The following is a 25,280-nucleotide window of genomic DNA, read 5'->3' on the forward strand; positions in this document are numbered from 1 at the left end:
TGACCCTCTCCAACTCCCTCCCTGCGATTCGCGACCCTCCAACCCACGACCGTCCGACTTCCAACCCCCGTTTACCCACGACCTCCGACCTCCGACGGACTCGCGTTGCCCCCCCCCCCTCTACTGACCTTTGCGACCTCTTGACCTGACGCCCGACCCCGGCCCATCCGGGCAGCGTATGACTTAGACGCAATGGGTCTGGAAGCGGAAGAGACTGACCTGCAAGGAAACTCTCGCTACCCTAAGGGCAGCGCAGGAAGCGCTGGCTCCGCACAGGCCAATGCCAAGCGCAAGCCCTTCTTTAGGAAGGTACTGTTCCTATACTACTTTTAACTATTCCAACAATTTTGACTGTGAACCAGGTAAGGCCCACTGAGCTACACAGCAGCTATTTTGTCAGAAGCGACCACCTGGCTATCGCGAATGGAAGCTCGACGAAGAGGCTTATCGTCGTGTGCAAATACTCTGAAACGAGTGACGTTCACTTTAAATGTGGAGGGGAAAAAACCAGAGAACCCAGAGAAAAATCCCAGCGACCACAGGGAGAGAGACACGCAAACTCCAAACATCAACCCACGGTCTCCTGTACAACAGGCGAGGTAGTTAACATCTCACCACTGTGGCGCATGTAATGGGGTGAGGGGGGTATGGAGAGGGTGTGGGGTGTGCCAAGTGCGGTGCTGCCACCTCGTGCGTCGCTGTAGTGAGTCACACGCGGTGTAGTGAGCCACTAGTGAGCCACTAGTGAGCCATGCACGGTGTAGTGTAGTGAGCCACGCATGGTGTAGTGTCGTGAGCTACGCGCAGTGCTAGATTTCGCAGTGTCGCGTATGGTGCCACATGCACAGCACCTCCTGTGTCAACATCGAATTCATGCTCGTGCATGTGAACGCGCACACACGTGTGTGCGTGTGGTGTGTGCACGTTCACATTTGTGCATTTTAAATCAGTTGGGCAGGTGGAGTGAAAGGACCGTTCATGTCACGAACGGGCCTTTAATCAATCTTTTAAGTGCTGCCGAAGAGAGAGAGAAGCACGTCATGTAAAGTTGATTTTGTTCAACCAGCTGGGAACTCAAAAAGGCAGGATGAGTCTCGTCGCAAGGGAGTCTTCCAGTCGAGGAAACAATGATTACTGCCGTGTTGAAAATCTCAAGTTTTGTACGTTTTCGAATTTGGCAAATGTTTGACTCCTACGCCAACAACGCAGTGGCCTGCTCTTGTGAAGTACGTCACGGGATCTTTAACGTCCGCTGTGGAATCGGCACGGTCGCTCCACCCGCAGTGAACACACTGCTCGTGCCCGGGTGGACTGTGGGGGAGGCAGCAGAGGAGAGGGAGGGAAGGACGTCCAGTCCAGCGGGGATTTATGAATGGAGCATTGGGCGATGAAGGTGCAGAGAGAGGAGAAGAGAGGGAGAGAGAGGGGGAGAGAGAGGTGAGGAGAAGGGGGAGGCAGTTGCTTTCTCGAGCAGAGGGAGTAGGAGAGCGAATATGTAAGCCCATAGAGCCGGAGTGAGGTCACAAAGAGATTTGTCGTGTGTGTAGATGATTCACTCTGTTGTTGGTGTGAGGCAGTTATATATAGTTATATATAGCAATATTTGTGAATAACAGTTGAATATAAATTGAGAATCCAGGTATCCGCTACCCTATTCATCACCCATAATCCGTGGCCATGATATACGATCAACAGAAACGTTGTCTGTTATCCACGTGGTGTGGGAAAGCCATCCTAATCTCTGCTTTTTATCTGAAGCTAATTTTTCACGGATAAGAGGATTTAATATATCTTTTTTACACGTTTTGGGAAACAACTGAGATTTCTTCACGTACGCAAATGTACTGATCGACCAACATCGCTCCCATTCCCCGCTAACATCGGTGCGGATAAAGAGGCATCACATTAAATTTCGAAAGGCCCCGTATGTCGACTTTTGATCACGCCGATCTCGTAAGTTACAAGATAACCAATCAGATAATGCGTCTCAATCTGTCCCCTCCACACGTAAAAAGAACTCAATGCAAGTTGCACTCCTCCCGTCAACCACGTGGCCTTAACGAGAGTGCTGATTGTTGGGGAGAAGAGCAGCATCATGAGCAGCAAGTCATGAGTTGAGGCTTGCGTCAGCCTGAAACCCCAGCAGCGTTCGGTTCCAACACAAGCAAACTCTGGACCGGCTTTGACATGCAGCGTCTCGTCAGCAGAGTCGGTCTCGTTCGAACCGATGGTGGTGGTGGTGTCTGTTAATGGGGGTAGCCCCCCCCGTAGCCCCCCCCAACACCCCCCCCCCACCATGAGTCTTGACTGCCTGACTCAGCGCTCGGGGGGGGGGCGGGGGGAGGTCCAGGTTCATTCCGTAACCATTAACAATGTCAGCAGCAGCAGCAGCGAGCATTGGGATCCTGGCGTGACTGCTGCCTCCTTTCGGCTGACGCAAGCCTAAACACGGGACTTGCTGCTGATGCTGCTCTTCCCCAACAATCGGCACTCGCGGTCGACAAAAGTTGTTCACCCCCACCCACCCTGATTTTGTGCTGCTGGAATTGCTGGAAGTGCTGGCCTTAATCGGTGCTCGTTGACAGCGCCTCGAAGGGGCTACACGGGGTGGGTGGTGTTTGCGCGCACACACGTGTGCGTGTGCTCTTGCGCGCACACACGTGTGCGTGTGTGTGTGCTCATGCGCGCACACACGTCTGCGTGTCTGTGTGCTCATGCTCGCGTGAACACAGTTCACGTGACACGCCCCACGCATGTGCTGATGTCATCAAAACTACTCCCCGGTCTAAATAACCCCACGGGACGTGCGTGCTTGCGTGCGCGTGTGCGTGCACCTTAAGGCCTTAAGATGCACTTAGCCTGGCACAAGCGCCCTGGTGATGTCAATGCCACCTTAGTAGCGAATGGCAGTCGTTGTTGTTGTATGCGTGCGTGTGTATGCCTGCTTGTGCGTGTGTGCTTGTGTGTGTGTGTGCTTCACGCTCTCCGTCTTGAGCCACGCAGGATCACTCGCTAAGAGAGCAACGTGCCGTGCCGCGTCTGTGTGCCTACTAACGCTCCTCCCTGCCCCACCTCCACCACTTGCCTTGTCCCCTCTCCCACCCCTGGCCCGAACCCGACCCCCCCCCCTTCCCAACATCGTCCCCTTCTATTATCACCTCCCTTACCCCCCCCCCCTCCCTCAACCGCCCCCTCTTCTATCACCCATTGCTAACACGCCTGGCAGCAGCCAAGCAGAAGCAGAAGTCGGTAAGAGAATCATCTCATAACCGTCCGCACCCCCTCCCCCCCGCGAGAACGTACGCCCCAAGCTGCTGGGGCCGTGACCTTGAGTGACCCCGGGTCCATCGCTTGAAATTACCTTGGTTTGTGATTTTTAAATGACCCGGATTCTTGGCCTGAAGTTTCACGGCCCTTGCTGGCACGAGCTTCTTCTTTCTCTAGGCCCAGGTGATATTGGGGCGGTTGGGTGGGTTTTATTTATCCATAACCGGGCGAGAACCCCCGTCTCTCTTCTAAGGGAGATCACGGGATACAAATTCGGGAACAGAACATATATTAACGCCGTGTAAATATGTGCAGAAGTAAGGTCGAGGGAATTTAAAATTGGCATAATTATAAATATATTTATATATATATATATAAATAATATTTTTTGTGTTGATGGCGTCCCGTAGCAGAAACAAATCAATCCGCTGCGTAACAGAGTTGGTTGACAAAGCCTCGACTCTGCCGATGAGACCCGGTGAACGGTTTGCCTGCGTAAAAACTAAAATCGTTTTGGAACATTGGTCCAGAAGAAGGGCAACAGGAGAGGACTTGACATTCACGAGCCACTGCTTCGCCGTGAGCAGGAACTCAACCTGGTCACCGGCTTCAACAGCACAGAGTGGTGTAACCACTGCACTGCTACTCTCCCAGAAAACGTTGCTAACGTCCACTGATTGTAAGATATCTATGCACATGAAGTCCTCACATGGCAGTGGTAATCTGCAGTCGGTGTCTGCTATTCAAAGCATTTCAATCATTTACATTCACGAATGCGAAATACATTGCAAAAAATATATATTGCAAAAAATTCAGGCGAAAATCACGTGACCCTCTTCAACCTCATTCCGCTCGCTCGGAATCACCGCACCGCAAGGCTATAAGTCACAACCAATGTGGAGATGGAGTTGGTACGACAGAATTGGATTGCATCGCTCGCCACCAGTGCCAGCAGGGAGACGCTTTCATCGGGCGGAGGGTCGATTAGTCTCTCTACTGCTGCCAATGTTGCCATCGTAGAGCAAACAGCTACGATTTAAAGTTGAGGTGGCCGAGCTGGATCATTGTGTCAGCAGCAGCGGAGCGGTGTGCATCATCGCTGCGAATGCGACGCTCCCTCCGTGTTTGTCAATCGGGCGCCGAGTCGTCGTACGCTCCGCGGTTCCGTTCCGGGTGGTGATCACAGTCGTCGCACTCTGCCGACGACTTGTTAGTTTTCCATTTGTGCGTCATCATCATTATCATCGTCATCGTCATCGCCGTCATCGTCGTCTTCATCATCGTTGTCGTCTTCATCATCGTTGTCGTCTTCATCATCGTCGTCGTCATCACTGTCGTTGTCACCATCATCATCGAGTATCCGCAGCTGATAGGGCTGATGATGGCTTTGTACGATGACTTTGATGATGATGACAGCGTCTGTCCGTGATGTACGACGAGGCTGTAATGCGCCGCTGTAATTTAAGCCCTCTCAGTCGACCGACCTTGGTGATCGATATTTTCCCCTGGCGGTGTTCGGCGTGAGACGGCCGCGGTCCGGTCTCGTGCTCTAAGTGCTCGTCAGCGATTAGAAATATGTAACAGAAACGTCGCGTGCCGGTAAACCCATGGCTCGCACGACACTCCTCCTCCTCCCTCCTCCTCCCTCGTCCGCTTCTCTCGGAGAGCCTCAGTTTCGGCGTTCACCTGCCGGACTTCACGACGTATGGCAAACACCTGTCAGGGAATAATTTCGGTCGTCCGTGTCATAAATGTTTCTGTGCCCAGCGCGCACCGCGGGACCTTGACCCTTGCCCTCCCTCTCCGGCCCTTTCTCTCGGCGAGAGTTGTCACTTGTCCTGGATTTGTGCATCGTCGTCCTCTTTTTAAGGTAGCCTTGATAATAATAATAATATAAAAATTTACATTTGCAAGGTGCGTGTCATCCAAGGGTCTCGACGCACCGATCTCTCGCGATGGGAAATCTGCGTAGTGTTTCCCGAAATATTGAAAGTCCCAGTTTTTGTCAGCAGTACGCGTTTCTCCTCCCCTCTCGCTCTTTGTGAGACAATCTTACTCCCTTGATCTGTCCCGGTTTTTATTTATTTATTTTACACCTCAGAGGTGGTGGGTTTACTTTGTTTAACCAGGTGAGAAGTCGAGAGGCAAGGACAAGTCTCATTTGCAAGACTGACACGACTAGGCCCACTCCAATTAACAACTGAAATGGAAAATATTCGGTGAGCAATGAAGAGCAGTGATTCCTCACCGAATTAACAACGAATCGGGAGGTGCGGGGGAAGGACAACAAGCAAATGAGCAGTGGAAGCAACGTGAAATTTGACAGAGAGAAACACCGGTATGACGTTGTTTAACGTCGCAGAAAAGTAAAAAGACAAAACACTGAAAGGCCCCGATTCACGTGGTGCTATGCAATGACGTCCCTTGCCGTTCCGAGTTTCGCAAACAAACGCCGCATCGCCGATGTCTCCGGCGGGATCACGGCAGCGTTTGGGCCGCGTCGTCAAAATTACTGAACCTGGCCACAGATGCTACTCTGAGAGCGATCACCATGTAAACTAAAACTATGTTTTGTTTTATTTGACCAGGTAAGGCCCACTGAGCTATACAATTATTTTTCAGAATCGACCTGGCTATCACAAATGTTAGGCCAACGATGTGGCTTATCATCGTGTAGAAATGTATAGCAGGCAAATACTCTAAACGCGTGATGTTGATTCTAAATGTGGAGGGAAAACCGGAGGACCTGGAGAAAAATCCACGCGACCACGGGGTGAGAGACACCGCAAACTCCAAATATACAGCAGGTATCAGGGTGAGGATGAAACCCACGACCTCCTGTATACCAGGCGAGGTAGTTAACATCTCGCCTCCGTGTACCCTCTCCACACCTCCCCTCCATCCTCGCCCTCCCCGTCTCCTTCCGTCACCGCCAGACGGAGAATGTTCCTCCGTACGACGTGGTGCCGTCCATGAGGCCCGTGGTGCTGGTGGGACCTTCGCTCAAGGGATACGAGGTGCGGCACAACAACAACACCACCAACTACAACAACAACTACACCAACAACACCACCAACTACAACAACAACTACACCAACAACAACAACACCACCAACTACAACAACAATTACACCAACAACTACACCAACACCAACTACACCAACACCAACTAAACCAACAACACCACCAACTACACCAACAACTACACCACCAACTACACCAACAACAACACCACCAACTACACCAACAACTACACCACCAACTACAACAACAACTACACCAAAACAACACCAACTAAACCAACAACACCACCAACTACACCAACACCAACTACACCAACAACAGCACCACCAACTACAACAACAACTACACCAACAACTACACCAACACCAACTACACCAACAACAACAACAACTACACCAACACCAACTACACCAACAACACCAACAACAACAACACCACCAACTACACTATCAACTACACCAACAAATACAACTATACAAACTACACCAATTACACCAACAACTACAACAACTATACCAACTACACCAACAACAACAATTAACGCCACTAACTACACAAACAACTACACCAACAACAACACCACCAACAACACCAACACCAACTACACCAACACCAACTACACCAACACCACCAACACAACCAACAGCAGCATCAGCGGAATATGGCACGAGGAAAGAAGAGATGGCAAGGTTGTGGTGGCATCAGCAGCGCCAGACGTCATGACCTCTGACTTTTAACCATCGCCTGTCTTTAACAAAGCCACAGCTATGAGTATATTTACAAAGTGTACCCAGAAACATTATTTCAGCCATACCCACTAAACAAACCCGTACAAAATGTACAAGGTGTACACGGACATACCGCTAAGGGGCTGTAACAATTATGAAGATGCGTGCGTGCGCATGTGAATCTCGCCCCCCCCCCCCCAGGTCACTGACATGATGCAGAAGGCCCTCTTTGACTTCCTGAAGCACAGATTCGAGGGGCGGTAAGCAAAGGGCCTTCATTGTTTGAAAAAATAATAATAGGGTGTTAACCCTTTCTGGCAATAAACCAGGAGGTGTTAAGATGTTCCAACACCAAAGATAAACTTTTTCCCAGGAATCAAAGTCTGCATTAACCACACGTACTTGTGGTGAACATGCAAACAAACGTGCCCTGATAATTAATGTTTGAGGCATTGTCTTTGAAACTGATTGGCCTACACCAGAGGCGGCCATCTTTAGGGCCTCGTCTCACCAGTGTCAGACCAGAGAACAATGGAAGAAGGTGAACAGCACAAAGACAATGCCACTGTCAGGGCATTTATAGCTCGAGGTGAGCAGCTACAAAATGGGGCCTTTCTGGGGGCTTCATTTCTCACTCACTAATCCACATCACTGGTGGACCTGGAGCAGGCACGCGGCGAGCAATGGTAACGTCACCGTGCCAATATCAGGACGATGACTTTAACCTGCATCCCAACAGCGTCGAGTCGGCCGCTGTATCCCGTGCAAATGTGTGGGCAGTGCTCATTGTATAAACATTCTTTAAACCGCCGAATCGCATGCACCACCACCACCACGTGATCCAGGGTCTCTTTAGAAGGTGTGTGTGTGTGTGAGAGGGGTGACCGGCTGCATGAGGGATTAGGAGACACTGAGGATGCAGTGCTTAGATTCTGGATTCCAGCTGCCCCTGGTGTCACTATTAACTCGTTAATTATTTATGTTACCAGTGAAGGCCCACTGATCTATATAGCTCCTTTTGAGAAGCAGGCCTGGCGATCACAAATGGTCGCTTAAACATCTCGCCACCGTGGCGAGATGTTTAACCGCCTTCTCAAGTGTAGCGAGTTGATGGGTCTTGGTCACCAAAGACTGCACCCCAAAAACTCCGTGATATTGTTTGCCACTGAATTGGCTAAACTACAACTCTGATCATTAAAAACATTTATATTGTATTGACGGTCATGAACATTTCTGTCTGGAGCTAGGCCGCGAGTGAAAGTGGATTAAAAAAAAAAACGTCGCTCCAACGGATCTCAGAGGTAGTTCTGTGGTATCTGGCTCAGCGGACCATTCTCCACACGCACACGGTGGGGAATTTGCACCGCATGTGCGAGACTCCCCAATGGATGCTTCGTCTCTTGCAACGACGCTGATCGCGTGAATCACCAAATTAGTTTGAGCTACCGAACCAACGATATTTCGTTTGCGGAACAGCATTGTAAGTAAGTAATGTTGAAACGGGCGTGCGTGCGCGTTTGCAGCATCTCCATCACAGCGCGTGACGGCCGACATCTCCTTGGCCAAGCGCTCCGTCCTCAACAACCCCAACCGGAGACCGATCATCGAGCGCTCCAACACTCGCTCCAGCATCGGTGGGTCCCCTGGAGACCCCCTCACCCCTCACCATTCCTTTCTCCTCCCCATACTCGTCTCCCTGTCACCCCTTCTTTCTCTCCCCCCGCCCACCCCGACGTCTTTACTTTCCCCTGACCCCTTCCCCCGACACCCCTTCCCCTCCCCATCCCTCCCCACCCCCTCCCACCCCCCTGCTAAAAGAGCGACTTGTGTTTTCATCCCTGAAATGAGCAGCTGTTGTCCGAACGGCCAGATAAAGTCGTTGCCTGCTATAGGAATGTGGGACTTGGATCGTCCATAAACCACTTCAACTTTGGCTTCAACTTGCCCGGCACCGTGATGATGATGATGGTGATGACGACAATCCGTTCCTGTAATCCAGCGACGTGGAGGCAGCGTTGATGGAACCGCGCCGGTGATAATAATGCGCGTTAACCGCGACGCTCGCTCGCCTTCACCAGCCCGCGCTGACCCGCATGGTTCAAGTATGGGGGTAAACAACCCTCGCAGCTCCCACGGCATTGGGCGACCACCATCCAGCAGTGGATACATGACGGTATACTTGACCGCACTGCGCGCGTGCGCGTGCACGACCATGGACACGCGCGCGTGCGCGCACAGCGGCGGTGCGGTCCGACGCGATGGTGCGCGTTGCATAATTGACGAGGGAGTAATCGGGCCCGGCTCGTTTGTCATGTTTACACCGTGCACTGGAGTGGGGGGCTACGGCCGGCGCGATGTAAACACGCCGCTCCTTCAGGCACGACGACCCAGCTTGCAGGTGTCGCTTACTTCTTCACCCCTTCTCCCTCCCTGTAACATCTCCCGTGCCCTCGACCTTCTGTGTCCAGTTAAGAATCGGAATGTTTATTTAGACCGGAGGAATCCACAGAGCTACAGAGCTCTTTTTCACAGATGTCCAGTCGGGGTACAGGGTCAGAACGTCGGCCACAGCGAGGGAGCAGCCGCCCACTGCCCGCGGCGATGATCTCCGTCCTGTCCCGCACCCCCGCCAAACCCCCTGATGAGATCCGCGAGAGGGGTAGGGGATGCTGCCTTGGTGTAAAGGGTGAGAGTGCACGGCGCTTGCGATCCACGGGTCGCCGTTTGCTTCGGTCTCCCAGCGCAGCCGAAACGATCGGGCGAGGTTCTTGAATCCACCCCTGCCTCCGTCGCTCCTCCTCGTTCTCCGTCGTCCACCCGGCAGAGTAAACGGCCGAACCGCCGCAAGTTGACCGGCACGTCGCGCGCCTGGGTGGGCTAAAAGTGTGGCTCCTCCAGGACGTCTGGCCAGCGTGAAAGAGGAGGGCAAAAACCGATGCGTGAAACATTGTGCACGCGCTCGCGATTACCCCGAGGTTAGAAGAGTTGAGCGTTTGTTAATGTGCTGACTTGGAGTGATTCGCACGGTTGGCTACGTACGGTGCGAAAGAGGTTCAACATGCGTACAATCTAGCGGGGCCCTCTGGAGCTCGCGCTAGCAGAGGCCCTTCTGCCAGTAGTGGCGTCAGCACAGCAATGGCAACGCCGCGCCTTCGCCGCTTTCTACAACTTGAAATGTGTCATCTCGCTCGCACGAGTGGGATCAGTCGCGCGCACGAGCCGATTTCATCGCTCCATCATCCGTGGTGGGAGCGTTCACCTCGGGACACTCTCCATTCCTTTGAGACCGATCGCAAACAACTGATTCTCACGTGCACGGTTCGATGCATGTGTCGTCAGCGTGAGGATCGATCATATCGGACGACCGCCGTACGCTACCGTCCGTGTCACCACATCGGATTAAACTGTTTTTTGTTTTACCAGGTAAGGCCCACTGAGCTATTATAGAGCTCTTTTTCAGAAGAGATCTGGCTATCGAAAATGATAGCTCAACGACGTGGCTTGTCACGTGGAAATGTATAGCAGCCAAATACTATAAACGCACATTTCTAAATGTGGAGGGAAAAACCGGAGGACCCGGAGAAATATCCACGCGACCATGGGTAGAACACGCAGACTCAGCGACCGGTGTCTGTGTAATCGGGCGACAGACGGCACCCAGAGTCCCAGCGGCACTCAACTATAAAACTAAACAATTATTTTTTATTTTACCAGGTGAGGCCCACTGAGATAGAAGTAACCTGGCCACAAATGACAGCTCGTGGACATTTACAGCAGCCAAACACTCTAAATGTGGAGGGGGAAACCGGAGGACCCGGAGAAAAATCCACTCGACCACAAGGAGAGAGAGAGAGAGACCTCAAACTCCAAACACACAGCAGGCGTCCAGGCTCGGGATCTAACCCACGACCTCCTGCCTACCAGGCGAGGTAGTTCACATCTCCTAGCCACCGTGGCTCCCCTCAACGTGGCACAGCCACGCCCCATGGACTCGCTCGAGTGGAGTGTGACCGCACTCCAAAAACTCACTAAGTCTTTTTATTGCATACATATAAATCAACTCCGCTTAGGGTCGCGGGACACACAGCCGATGGACGCATCCGCTAGGCAAGAGCCTCCTCCTGACTCACGGTGCAACCAGCGGCCGACTGTCCAGCGGGCGGCAACGATTCTTCGTGTCGTTCGAAAATGCCTCTTGCACATTTGGAATGTTTGAGATGTCTGCCTTTGTTCGTCGCGGTGATGTTTAGCAGTGCTTGGGGGGGAAAGGGAAAACTAAAAATGTGGGATGACATCCGCCCCCACCGACGCGTTTGGACGTTGCAGAGTGGCGGCAGGGTGGTTGTTTATTTATTTATTTTCATCTGCTCCGCCGTTTTTTTTTTGATCGGAGGAATTTGCAGGGATTCGTGGAAAATTCGGCGAGCGAAAAGGTGCGGTGCATCGCAGAACTTGCGTGGAAAAATAACAGCAACGTCTGCAGCTACTGTGCTCATTCGTGGTTTGAAACAAATGAAAATACAGGCGACATGATGATGATGTTGATGATAATAATAGCTAAAATCATTTTCCGAAGTAAGAAATAAAAAGTTCACAGTTCTCTACGGACGGGCCTTTCTAAAGCCAAGTCACCCACAAAGTGAATTGGATACACATGTATTGGGCACCTTTACATTCACCGTAGCTGCATATGGATCATTATTATGACAGCATTGTTATTATTACATCAACAACTTTCCTATGGAGACACTGGCTCCTGCCATAGGAATCTGGAATTCAACCATTGGCTTAGGGCCGCTAACAGAAGATGAGCTTCGTCCAATGCTCGTCTGAATGCAGGGTCACTCATGCGATCGCCTATTTTCGACGAGCGGGACAATTTTAAACGAACACGAAGCGTTTACCCAACTGTAATCAGTTGAACGATTCTAATTATTCTTGTCGTTTATAGAGTTTACCAATCGCCCCGCTGAGCTTTGCGATAACGCCCGCGGCGGTCGGCATGGACGCGGGGCTCCGCCAAGCCGTGAGCCACCGCCGCTACCGCCGCTGCTCTCCGCCAGGTTCCCCGCAGTGTCTTGCGCCGTGCCTCCCCCCACCCCTGGCGTTTGGTTTCGACGATTGACTTTTGGTCAAACGGCGAGGTGGACGAGAATCGTAAAACATGGCGACAATGACCGTGGCTGCTTGCCCACCCAAGGAGCGAACGCTGAGCCCGGGTGAAGACGCAGAACCGCGACGGTTTAGTGACGTAACGGGATGCGGCAGTGCGCCAAGGAAGAACAAACACGGTAGTTGATTACGTGTGTGTGTGTGTACAGGGTCCGTTTTACTCGGTTTACTAATTGTCTGAGTTTATTGGGTGGGGGAGAGGTGTGATGGGGAGTGGATTCGATGTGCGACTCAGTTCAGTTGACGAGACTTGGAGAACGACAGAGCCTAAGCCTCGATCGACGCTCGACGGGTAATCGCCGACAAGGCCCAAGACCAAAACTCATGAATTCTGACTGCATTAACACCAACGCCCACTCCCGGCACTCACAGAAATGGACAGATCTACAAAGCGTTTGTTTATTTTCCACTGATTTGCAGATCTTGCGGAGAAAGCCACGGGGAAAACGTAGGAATGAGTGGCCAGTTATGGTGATGGATCGTGGCTCCAGGTTCAGGAGGATACAAAGTCTCATTCCTTGGGTTTTCCGTGGTCGGGTAAAGTACACGGGTGAATGGTTGGACGATCAGAGTAAAAATAAAAATTGTTATTCCGATTTGTGATATTATCGGCGTCGTGTGGTGAGATAAAGAATCCATTCGGAATGCTCTCCGAGCAGTGCCCCGTGCTAGAGAACAGCCCACGAAGGGTGACATCACTCTCCTCTTATCCACAACACTTAGGAGGCACCACATTTGCGCATGTCCTGCTGTGAGAAATATCTGGTATTTCTCATTCTCGTGATTTGGCCAAATGACATGACAAACAGGAACCCATTGCTACCCAGGAGGTTCACCGCACTTGATAACTCAATTTAATTACGGGCGGTGGAAAACTTGGATTTGAACCCAAGATCTCAGTTTTGTCGGCTCAGTCCTCCGGCCCATGAACCACCCGGCAACCTCATATGAAAAGCCATCGATAATTTATGAACACGGCATTAGCAGTTTACTGCTGTCACCAGACCAGTTCTCCTCGGAAGTTGCATGGGCTGTATGCGTCCCCTCTGGTGGAGATTGCATTGATGACGAAGCCACTGTCAGTGCGTTCCAGTTCATGGTTCTCCACGTGAGGTCTCTGTGCGAGTCTATGGTTCTCTCTGCAAATCTATGGGTCTCCAGTGCAAGGCCACGGGTCTCTTGCGCTCATGAAGAAATCGGTGCCATCGCGTTCCACTTAATGAATGCGCCCGCACACGTGATCGGCTGACAACTGGAAACCCCGGGGAGGACTTTGGTATAATCCTCAAGCTGGAGTCGCGAACCATCACTGGTTGCAACGCATTTGTACTTACAGTGGCGAATTGCTCGCATGTTCAGGTTATTATTTTTCTTTGTTAAAGTTTAAGCAAAAATAGCTTCTCGAGTGTATATGAATAGTGTAGAGCGATGAGATTAAATTAAGCACTCAATTATGGTATTGGGCCCAACCTTTCAACGTAGGAGCCTCCTGAAAGCCAGTTTTGAGACTCGGTGAGACTTGGCTGTGAAAGAGCCAGCGCATCGTCAATATTGATTTTGGTTTTGGTATTATTGCCATACAGAGAGGGTGGCGACCTTTCTTCCCGGACCAAACCCGGACATATTTCAAAAGTCTGCATAGGTTTATTATCAAATCTGTGTCAGTGCCCAACAATAAAGTTCAGTGCAATAACTTGATACCACAAATCAAATTCCTTTCACCCAAACACAGATGTAAATTTCCCAACTGCACATATCAAAACCGGACAAATGACAATGGTACATCCAGATTACATAATGAATTTCATGGTTGGAATATTACTACTGTACCTTATATACGTATTGTATGATCCTCATCATTTAAGTACGTTCGTAATAATTTGCTGCAACACTCCTATTATGAATTTTATATTCCCCCCCCCCATGGAATCATCGATACATTAAGTGTATTGTATTGTTATTATTCCAGTACGGTATTATAATAAGTGATAGTAAACCAACCTTGGCAGTGAGATCCATTTCTGGTGCCCGTGCCCCCTGATCCCCTGACCCTTTGACCCCAGTGACCCCCGTGTCCGCAGGGTTCATGCAAACGGGGCCATGAGAGATGAGAGACCCATCATGGCCCCCCAGCAGCCTATAGAACCCTCAACACTGCCCACTGCTGTCTGCACACAGCGGTGTCACTCGCGACATTCGGGAGTCAAAAAGCACTCCCTCTCAGAGGCTGCTCCCCAGCCCGGGTCATAACGAAGGCCACAGGCTATAATGAAGGCCCTTGGCTTTGCAGGAAGGCCATACAGTGAAAAGGCCTCACATTTAAGGCTTTCAGTCTGTGATTAAGGCCTCCAGCCAAAACTCAAGGCCATACTCAACAATGAAGGTCTCCAAATCTTCAAGACCTCCATTACATTTTCAAGGCCTCTCTTAGATACTCGAGGGCCCATTCTGTGCTAATGATTCTAGCCCCTGATGAAAGCATATCCATTAATACTTCAGTCTCTTCATTGAGTACTGAAGGCTTCGATTGATCAAGAAGGCTTCGAATTATCATTAAGCCTTCTCAGTCCACGTCCATCGGCCCTCAACTATGTACAAGTTAGCGGTCGGCGCTAAATTAAGGCGCTCGATTGATTCAATAATACCGTGGCGTACAACGACCCCCCTGGCACTTCTTTGCCTGTGGTCACGCTTCACGAAGGAACGACAACCGGTCGCCACTCACCAGTCCCCCCCCCCCCCCCTAATTTCCCAGAGCTGAGTGACACCGCTGTTTCTCGGACTCCGCTGTTCCCCCTTGAGCGTGCATCGTGAATGGGCGAGCGCTTTCTCCCCCCTCCCCCGCCGCCTCCCCCCACCTACCTTGGATTCGCTGTCCCCTTGGTTCAAGGCCCGGCTGTGTGCGTACGTTTTTAAAAAAAAAAAGCGCCGTTTTTTTTCTTCTTTCTGCATTCGTTTCTTTTTCCCGCTAACCGATTGTGTTTCGCCATCTCTGTCCGCTGTCTCTCACTGTCCGTGCCTCCCTGCAGACGTTCTGGGTATGTATTTGCCCCTGGACCTTGCTCATGACCCCTGACCCCTCAACCCCACCTCTCGCCGTGTGCTGCCCTCCGACCCCGTGCCAGCTGAGCCCCTTCCCCGCATGGCACACAACGATTTCACCGCGTGCGTCAGTGCTTTACCAACCAGCGGCTGTGGACCTCGGCTCGCATTTATTTATTCGTTGTTCGTCGTTTATGATTTCACAAACAAGAACTGGATCTTTTTTTTTCACAAACAGCACGCAAGTGTTTAACGCCGAAAGCTCAGAAACTGGATATATACAATAATACATTACAATTTAATTTGGTATTGTGCGGCGCCGGATACCATTTTTTTGTTGACTCGGCGGACCGTCACCTAGCTGCGTGCAGCCTCTGAGCAACCGTTGCTGGTGGCGGCGCAGTCCCCACGACAGCCTTGCCAACGTCGGCGGTGGGCGGTGGGGGGCAGAGTTCACATCGACGCGCCCAGTCTGGTAGAGTCAGTGGGTACCTGCAGGTATCGTATCCAGTACCACGTTACCAGGACTGGAAGCACATTCGAGCGTCCCTATCTATACCAGCCTCCCAATTCCGGACCAGTGGTACTCAGGCACGTACAGCCACGCCGGTACTGCAGCTCCGTTGATCATTGAGCTGCCTCTATTCGAAGGCACTGCTGCACAACGGCAGCACCTTGGCATTATTCAATAATTCAATGTATCGACTGTTATGATTTAAAATGCACGCCTACTCTCGAGAATGATCTCCCATCTGACAATGAGCCAGCCACCCATAATCTGCTAGCTATAATCCTAATCTGGTAGCTCAGTCTTCCTTTCAAAGTCTGCCCTCTGATGGCAACTCTAAGGTCTCTTCTCCCCCCCCACCCCATCCATTACTCGCTCTCAACAGTCACTGTGAATCAATCTGCAGGAGCCAGGAGGCCTACGGCCTCGCCGTTAGCGTCTTTCACCTACCGGATGCACTAGCGCAGAGCTTCTGGCAGGCAGGGTTAACCGCCGAGTAGGGATGCACCCATCGCCATGAACCCCAGGCAGGTGTCCTCGCAGAGACATCAGCTGGGCTGGGTCAGCCAGAAGAAAAGTGAGCCTCGTGAGTAAAATTCTGCAGGTGTTGATGGCAGCTCGTGGCTTCGGGGGCTTGAGGATGCTCGTGACGATCGAAAATGCAGAAGCGGTTTGTGCCGCGCCAGATGCACGCTGCCGGGAAGCCGCCTGTGATCATGCTCGCCCCGTTTGGTGACGACGGCGCTGGCGACAAAGCTACTGCCAGCGCGTATCCCAGTTACCTTTGAATCCGTTTGAGCACAGCTCGTCACGTGAGGCTTAGAAATAATAAAACAATGTTTTTAAAAACCCGGTGCGGAGTTTGTCGCCTCACCAAACCGGAGCCACGAGCCACCGCTGCGCAGTTAGAATTTCCCACTTTGATTCTCCATTTTGCTCCACGCGAGTCAACTTGACATCATCGAAGGCGCCTTCGCACCAATCACTGTTGCGGTCATCCACGTGGCCGGATCAAGGCTATGAGGGTCCTAAGTCTAATCGGAGTGAAGGGCCTAAGTATGTATTACAAAAAAAATCAAGGATAATTATTTATTTTACCCGTATCAAATTTACACATTTATTCGACTCGAAGTAAATTTACTCTGGCCGCGCTACCGCCACTTAGCTGTTAACTTCAACATGGAATGGAGGGCCTAAAAGGGATGGCCTACACCACATGAGGGCCTTACCGCCATTGTCGGCCTATTGCGTGTTAATTGAGGTGGGGTTTTTTTTCGATTTTGCATTCGGGAGGGAGTTTAGTTGATTTGCTGACTTCGTCGGCCCAAGGTCCACCGCTCGCCGCAGGCTGACTTCACCGCGTTGAAATTGACTGCAACCCTCTGGAGTGTAGACATCACCCTCATACTAACCCTCTCTGGCATCGTATCTGAGTGGCGTTCTTTTGAAATGCCCGCGCGTGCGGACGCGGCTGATATTTGAAGCCGAAGCATGTAATCGCGAGTTCGCGTTTAATCGGCCATTACCGACCTTCTGCACATAACCCTTTTAAAGAGTCCCCGCAGAGACGCGCACACGCACGGGCGCGTCTTTGTGATTGGGGTGAGCGTGCTCGCGATGCGAGGTTTCTGAAATTCAAGTTCTCGCGTCTCCCCCACCGACGACCATCATCACGCTCGCATTTGTGCAGTGTGTGCCCCCCCTGGGCAGAATACCAGAGTACATGTAGAGCCCCTCTCTCCCCCCACCGCCACTCTCCTCCACATCCACGCGCTCAGACAAAGGAGCCACCCACAGCCTGTAACAGAGTATTGGGGCAAACGCTGTTAGCGAGCACCAATGAAGGCCGGTACTGCGCAAGATGGGATGGTGTGGTTACTAGCACCGCGCCCGGCCGCCTTTGACTGCCCCCCACTCCCAGTGCTGATGTTTAACACACCGCACCAGGTACTCAAGGCTGAGTACAGCCAGGGGAGGCCTCAGGACCAGTTCAAATATTCGCCACTGTGATACAGACACATGCACACACGCGCACACAAATTCGCGCGATACGGGAGGGAAAATCAGTTGGGTGCGGGAAAACTGGAAACAAAAAAGCATTGTTTAAAACTTGTTCATATTAAAACGATAGCATGCATTAACACTCCTGCATTTCCTAATGACAAAACAAGTTAAACTAATTTCGTGGGCCCCCTATTCGGGAGTTTTCAGTCATGGAAAAATGTTCCCTTTGACCTCGCCCCCCACTCACGCTAAATCCCTTAAACCATGGTGCTGTACGGAATGTAAAACGATCGGTAAAGCTTGGAGACAGAGAGAGGGGAGGTGGGGCGGGCAGGAAGGCGGCTCGATGGGGGTTGGGGGGGCGTGAGAACCGGGGGGGCTAGTGGAACACTTAGGACGCAAATGAAAGCCGCACGGAGCTTTTTCGTCGAATGTCCGAGTAATTCGCCAGAGTTTTGGCTTTGCTCCCTACGAGCCCCGAACCCGTTGGGAAATCGTGCGTCAAGAGAACGGCCGCTGAAAGACGTCGCCCAAAAACATCCTTCGGGTGGCCGCGTTGGCGTCGCGACCCATGTCACAACTCGTACTTAGTTTATTCTTGGGTTTGGATTATGCCAATTGTTGACAGCCTGGTCGTAATCTCCAGCCAAACGTTGCATAAAAGTTTTCAACAAAATGTTGCTCGCCTTTCAACATTCCTCCATTTTGGTTGATAGGCTCACGATCTAACCCAAAAACTAAAACTAATTGTGGCCCACTTCATAAATTGTACACAGGAGGGGGGGAAGCACTTTCCCCACACGCTCCATCCTTGACGAGATCGGTCACTCGACAAAGCGATCACTTTCCAGAGTTGGAGGTTGAAGCCAGCCCGATGACGATGAGACAGAGGCCGTGTTGTGTCCTGGGAGTTCCGTGCGTCGCTTTCATTCAAAGCATTCTCCTTCGGGGTGGACTTCACGGGTTTCTCCGTGCAGCTTTCACGGCGCGCGCGTGAGGGTCTCTCTGCGTCCGTGCGTGCGCGCCGCGTTGGGACCACGCGATGCATCCCCACCACCACCACCACCCACCGCATCTCGCCACCGCGCCCGTGTCACCAAACACCTCGCTCGGAACTCCTGAACGACCGCACGCTCCAAGCCCCAGATTCACCAAACTCGTATATTGCTCACGTCACCAGCGAAACACTCATGGATGACCCGAACAGACAGCCGCCGTAGTTTGATTCTGCCGACACCCCCCCCCACACCTCCCCCCCCCCAGTAAACATGAAAGGTTGAAGTCATCGTTGGCCCAGTGTCTGCCCAACGTTGCGTGTTTACTGGGTTCCACCCCCAAATTCGAGTAACTGCTATCGTTGAACTTCTTTCACACCATACGTAGCCAACCTTGCGAATCGGAGGTGCTGGGGAAGGACAACAAACTGAACACAAAAATCAGTTCTCAAGAATTGAGTTTTCTTTTTAGCACCTGCAGTAAAGCACTGTAGTCCGCGCTTCTTCGATGAAGGAGGAGGAACAGCAAAGCCACACAAATTCTCTCCTTATGCCCTCTTCGTCGTAGCCGGCAGACCACGACATTGGCATTCAGCTCCCGAGCCGTATTGCTGCCATTCGCAAGAAGAGGATAGCGCCTCTAGTGGCTGCAGGGTGTTTTACGTGGACTAATCGCATGCGACGTGAGCGATTAACGCACAAATTGCAGGCAAATCTTTTCTTATGCGCGCACGATTCGATGCATAAGAATCGATTTTGGGAATCGGTGGCACGGTCACGTGCCGAGTAGTACGTCACAAAGCCGAGTGTAACCGTCACAGTCTAGTCACGTGTTCAATAACCCGTGTGGCTACATTGCACGTCAGCAATTTCAGTTGTGGTGACTAATTTATCGTCTCGCGTCTAACTCTTTTTGACTTGTGCTGTCTGTGCACTCACGGTCTGCCCATCCCCGGTGTGGTGATGGACCCTAGTAAGCACTCCAATCTTGAGCCAATCTGGTCGGAACCGTAAGGCCGACGTTGGCCCAACGTTCCATGTTTACTGGGGAAGTGGTGCAGTGGTTAACGCAATGAGCTACAAAACACAACGAACCGAGTTCGATTCCCGGCCATGGTTTACATCAGTGACGAGGGATCATCAGAACCCTTTCTCCCTTCAACAAACCTGGAAGGCTTTCATCCAGCAGTGGATTAACGAAAGGTCATATATCCGACTCGATACTTAGGCCTCCCTTGAGTCGACTCAGCCTTAAATGAGTACCTGTTTCTGTGTAAACATCAGCGCCGGTGACGCCTTTGGGCTTGGCGCTGGCCACATCACCCACCCTCTTGTGCGCCGTGCCGACCTTAACGAGTGCTGCGCTAACAGCACTTTCTCCCACAGCCTGCGTGGGCTACACGGGGGACATTTGTTCTTGCATGTACGCGTGGATGTGCGTTTCCCCATCCTCGTGTCCGAGTGCGTGCGTGCGTGCGTCGTCTCCGACCTTCGTGCGTGTCAGTGGCGATTCTAAGGGTGCAGAAAACCTGGGAATAATGGGAGGTGGGGCACCTGAGGGGGTGGGGCACCCTACTGAGAACACATGGCAGGACCCACCTGAACATTTTTTTACGAGGGAATAATAATAATAATGATGATAAAATATTATTATTGTTATATTATTATTGCAAAACTCCGCGAGTGCGATGGGACTGTAGGAGCAGAACCACGAGGTCACAAGGTGTCGCCTGCACAACTACTACAGTGGACATGAGGAAGGAAGTGATGACTCAGTGTATAGTGGTATCAACGGCATTGGGAGACCCTGGTAACTGCTTTAGTTTGTGCGTGAGTCTCCCTTCCTCGCCATCTCTCCAGTGAGCATGTTTTGGAAGCAGTTGCTGATTCATAGCAGAGTTTGGCAGCCAAAGCAGGGAGCACGCTTGATAGAGAGTGTATGTCGACCACGGAGATGGAGCAATTAAATGAGTTCGTGTGCAGGACCTGGATGTAATGTTGCATCGCGAGAGAACGTGAGAGATGGCGACACATTTGGTGGGGGGGGGGGGGGGGGGCGGGGGGGGTCCTTTATCCAGCAGAAGAATGCCCGTGGCCGTTGACGACAATGATAGCAGCGTCTAAATGCAACGGTATTTGGAGATACCGTACAGAAACGATGGGATGTACACCATAGGCCACACGAGGAGGCAGAGAGGCACTCTTGTTCATTAGGGGGGGGGCATGGGGGGTGGACACAGGACCCCCAGACCTACCGATAGAATCGCCACTGGTCAGCTTGTGTCTGTGTGTATGTGTCTGGTGTCTCTGTGGGAGCTGTCCTTTCAGCACCCCCTGCTGTCTCTGCAAGGAGCCTTCCCAACCATGTCCTGCACTCCCACTATCTCTCACTCTGTATCTCTCGCTGCGTCTCACTCTCGTCTCCGTTTCAATCGGTGATGTTAAATTGATCTGTTTGTTAAAGCACCCTTAATCTCGGCTCGCTGCGCTTGCACGCACGTGCAGCTTCCACAGAGTCCACGCTTCAATTCCCCAATCGCAGCCTTCTGGTGATTACTGCGGAGGAATCACCACAGCCCACCACCGTCTGCTCTAAAGTGGGGGCTTAAAGACCCTGTGGAATAATATGACGAATCATTCTTAAGACTGCGGCCTTGGTCCAACTCCCGGAATGGAACTGATTTGCATGTGAAACCTCGCGTGGATCTCAGCAGGTTTCTTTCAACGGGTTAGATAAACAGGGCCTATCAACAGACCATGAATCGAATATGGCTTTCCTCTGGTTAAATAAAGGATTATCAATCATAATGACAATGTTAATGAGGTCTTACACAATTAAATAAAGGACGCCACTTACAGGCCAATGCATTTCCATGAGCGTTCGCGTTGTTAAATATAGTATGTTAATCGAGAGTTCACAAATGTCAATGGGCTCACACCTGATTAAGTAAATTATGCTAACGAACATGTTGATGAATCCCACTGAGCCTCTTACCTGGTCAAATAAAGTGCGTCGATAGCAAGAGACAATGAATCGCGACGGGATTCTCACGCGGCTAAATAAGGCATGCCAATCAATACACAGTAAATCTCAACGGGCTCTCTGCTGGCTAAATTAGACGACGATGAAGCTGGAGCGCTCTGCGCCAGGGCCTCGTCTGCCAAGCGTCAGAGATGCCTTCCCATTGTTCACACAGATACAATAACAATACAAAATACTGGGCTTGAAGTTCACCCTTTTTGTTTGAATCATCTTTCACGCAATTCGATTAGATGCTGTTGGGAAAAATCAATAGGTTTAAATATATATGCATGTATATATATATATATACCCGTTGAAAATAAATGTAGCCCACTTGCAAACAGAATACAAATTTCAATGGGTGGGGGGAGTGGCATAGTGGTCGGTACCTCACTGCACTACGAACCCAGTAGTAGTGAGTTTTATTCGTGGCTGTGGCTGAGACCAGTGAAGAGTGATATCTAAACCGGTTATGGATACCCCACCCCCCTTCACGAAGCAGCACTGACTATCACGGTGATGTATGGTCACCCTTCATTACCGACACACACAGCATTCGGAACCAATCGGCAGTGACTTGACTGTCAAGTGCATTTAGGGTGGCACTTTAAGCCCTCCATGCAGTGGGATTCCATGCTATTGTAGACCCTTACAGTCGGGCACAATCGGGACGTAGCTGTGAAATCGGCCGGTAAGTCACAGCTGACGGTGCCAGTAGTGCTCGTTAAAGGAGCAAATAAATCCATTTTGGAAAATCGTAAGGTACTTAAATTAAAAATAATATTATAAAGAAACATCTTTTTCAATTAAGTTATGTCTCCTACTTCTCAATAACAGAGGCCCAGCAATACAACGGACCCACGCTGTGTCGTGTTTATGGGAATTTGCAGTGTGCGTGTCACATGCGTGTCACATGCGTGTGAGGGTTTCTCACGTTTGGTGTCTCACCTCTGACACAGTCTGACCATCGCTCCCACCGCCCCCGCCATACCTGCATGTCTCACCGCGATCACGTGCACGCATCTGGGGTTTCCTCAGTCCTCAGTTCTAACCGCAGCTGCATGTGTACACTGCCGTCTGTGTGTGTCCGTGTGTGTTCCTCTGTGTGTGTTTGAGAATCTGTGCCTGTTCGCTTGTGTGTACCTGTGTGTGTGTGTGTCTGTATGGCTGTGTCTCCACGTGTGTCCTTGTGCATGTATGCGTGTGCCAACATTCCTGTGTGTGTATCTGTGTGGGGTTGTGTCTGTATGTGTGTGCGTGTCTGCGTCTGTGTGTGCCTGTGTCTACGTCTGTGTCTGCTTGTGTCTGCATCTGTGTGCCTGTGTCCATATGTGCGTGCCTTTATCTGTGCCCGTGTCTGTACTCGTGTGAATTTGCGTCTGTACGTGTGTGCCCACATCTTGGTGTCTGTGTTTACGCGTGTGCTGTCCTATGTATGCGTGCGTGCGCCTTTGTACGTGTGCCTACGTCTGTACGCGTGTGCCCGTGCTTGTGTGCGCGCGTGTCCCTGTGCCCGCACACGTGTCCCCCCTGCGTCCGTACGTATCTGTGCCCCGCGTGCGTGTGCGGCCGTCCGCCCGCCCGCCCGCCCGCCCGCCCGCCCGCCTGCCCGCCCGTGCCTCTGCTCGCGCGCCCCCCGGCGCACCGGCGGTTCCAGCGGAGGTGCAGAGCGAGATCGAGCGAATCTTCGAGCTGGCGCGGACGCTGCAGCTCGTGGTGCTCGATGCCGACACCATCAACCACCCGACGCAGCTCGGCAAAACCTCGCTCGCCCCCATCATCGTCTACGTGAAGGTTGCCTCGCCCAAGGTGAGCTCAGCAGTTCGTCCATCATGCCGGCACCACATGGAGGATCACTACCAGGACCCCGAGTAAAGAAAATACTCGTAAAATCCTGGCAGGCTGCGATCGTAAGATGCCCGATGTGCATTAAGAGGAAGAAAAAGTAGAACAATTCTGAGGCAATTCGGGTGCAGTGAACGTTTCAGTGGTTGCCAGATGTGACGCAGCCACGCCCACTGCTTCTGCCAATCAGCTGACGACTCCGTGCAAAATGGCTGCCATGAGGTCACACCCGCAACATGGCCGCCGTGATGCCCATCGTTCCTTGTGCTTCGGCCGGCCTGTGGCTGAGGTAAATGTTTATGTTTGTATTCGACATTACTTCTAGTAATACCATTAATGTTATTCACATTGCGTTTTTTTCCTTAGCGGTTGCTTTAGTTTTATTTTAACGCATCGACGTGAGTAACTAAGTGGTCCCAACCACCCATACTTTCCCTCCTAACTTTACAATGCTTTATTGTTTCTGTACTCAGGCCCCCAGGGCTTAATGTCAGCCGTGTCTCTCCGGGTCAGTGACCCGGAAAATATGTTTGCACCGCACCACATCTAGTATACTTCTCGGTATGCCTGTGGCTACCACTGGTCACGTGCCACCTACACCAGTCCACCAGCGACCCGGAAAATATCCAGCGAGAAATGAATCCCAGGTCATGACCTCTAGTGTCAGATGAAACACACAGCCAGGGGAATCGCACATGGTGGACGTGCACAGAGAGACACCGCGAGTGTGCGCGTGTCCATAGGGCAGCGGCCCTCGGGTAAATGCCCGGTGGGCCGGTCCATTCCGAGGGCCGGTGGGCCAGTCTGTGTGGGATAAAAAAATATTTAGTACAAATATTGTATTACCTCTAATGTGTTCACTTGATTGCTTATTTACACTCTCAGTTTGCATTCAGTCCCATATTCAGCAGCCCCAAAGATTCTTCGTCACTGGCCCATTTGTTTTTTGGACCAGCCCAAATGGACTAATCAGATCGCACGGAAATTTTGCGCCACTGTGTTTACAAATGCCTGGGCCGATTTTTTGTCCCAGTCTGTCACTGTTGTGAGAAAGAGAGGAGAGAGACAGAATGCATGTGTGTGTGTTCATAGAGAAGTGGGGAGCGGTCTTATGGTGGTTTACACACTGCGCTACGAACCCGACAAGCTGCGTTTGACTCTCGGCCACAGTTGACATCAGCGGTGGGGGATGATCCGAACCGCTCGTGGGCCTCCCCTAGGTCGACTCAGCCTTAAATGCGTGCCTAATGTGGTGTGTGAACATCGGTACTGGAGAGACAAAGGGGTACGTGGTTCTGCTAGTGCCGGCCTCTGGCAGGTGGTGCTCTATAACAACACTTGCCCCAACAGCCTATTAAAGGCTATACGGGGGGTACCTTTTGTTTTGTGTGTGACCCCAGGTGCTGCAACGGCTCATCAAGTCTCGTGGGAAGTCTCAGAGCAAACACCTCAACGTGCAGATGGTGGCAGCCGACAAGCTCCTGCAGTGTCCTCCTGTACGGACACCTCTGCTCACCCACGGAGTTCTTCGTCACGGCCATTATGAGCCCCCCCTGCCCCTCCTCCCCCTGCCCCTCCCCCTTTCCCTCCCACCCAGCTCAGTTGGAGCACTTGAATGTCGTTTAAAACTAACCTATTTAAACTAAACTTTTTACGTTCCGTTACCAGGTAAG

General features: G+C 51.5%; 1 protein-coding gene across 1 annotated transcript in view; it reads left to right on the forward strand.

Annotated features, from left to right (window-relative positions):
• Positions 1 to 25,280, forward strand: part of LOC133346189 (voltage-dependent L-type calcium channel subunit beta-1-like) — a 98,718-nt gene that overhangs the window by 63,236 nt on the left and 10,202 nt on the right. The window contains 7 exon segments of the mRNA XM_061557683.1: positions 176 to 309; positions 6,204 to 6,284; positions 7,221 to 7,279; positions 8,543 to 8,555; positions 8,557 to 8,653; positions 23,420 to 23,571; positions 25,008 to 25,103. Coding sequence (XP_061413667.1) covers positions 176 to 309; positions 6,204 to 6,284; positions 7,221 to 7,279; positions 8,543 to 8,555; positions 8,557 to 8,653; positions 23,420 to 23,571; positions 25,008 to 25,103 — 632 coding nt within the window.

Source organism: Lethenteron reissneri, chromosome 23 (assembly GCF_015708825.2).
Source record: "Lethenteron reissneri isolate LAM-NWPU_2019-01 chromosome 23, ASM1570882v1, whole genome shotgun sequence".
NCBI lineage: Eukaryota > Metazoa > Chordata > Hyperoartia > Petromyzontiformes > Petromyzontidae > Lethenteron > Lethenteron reissneri.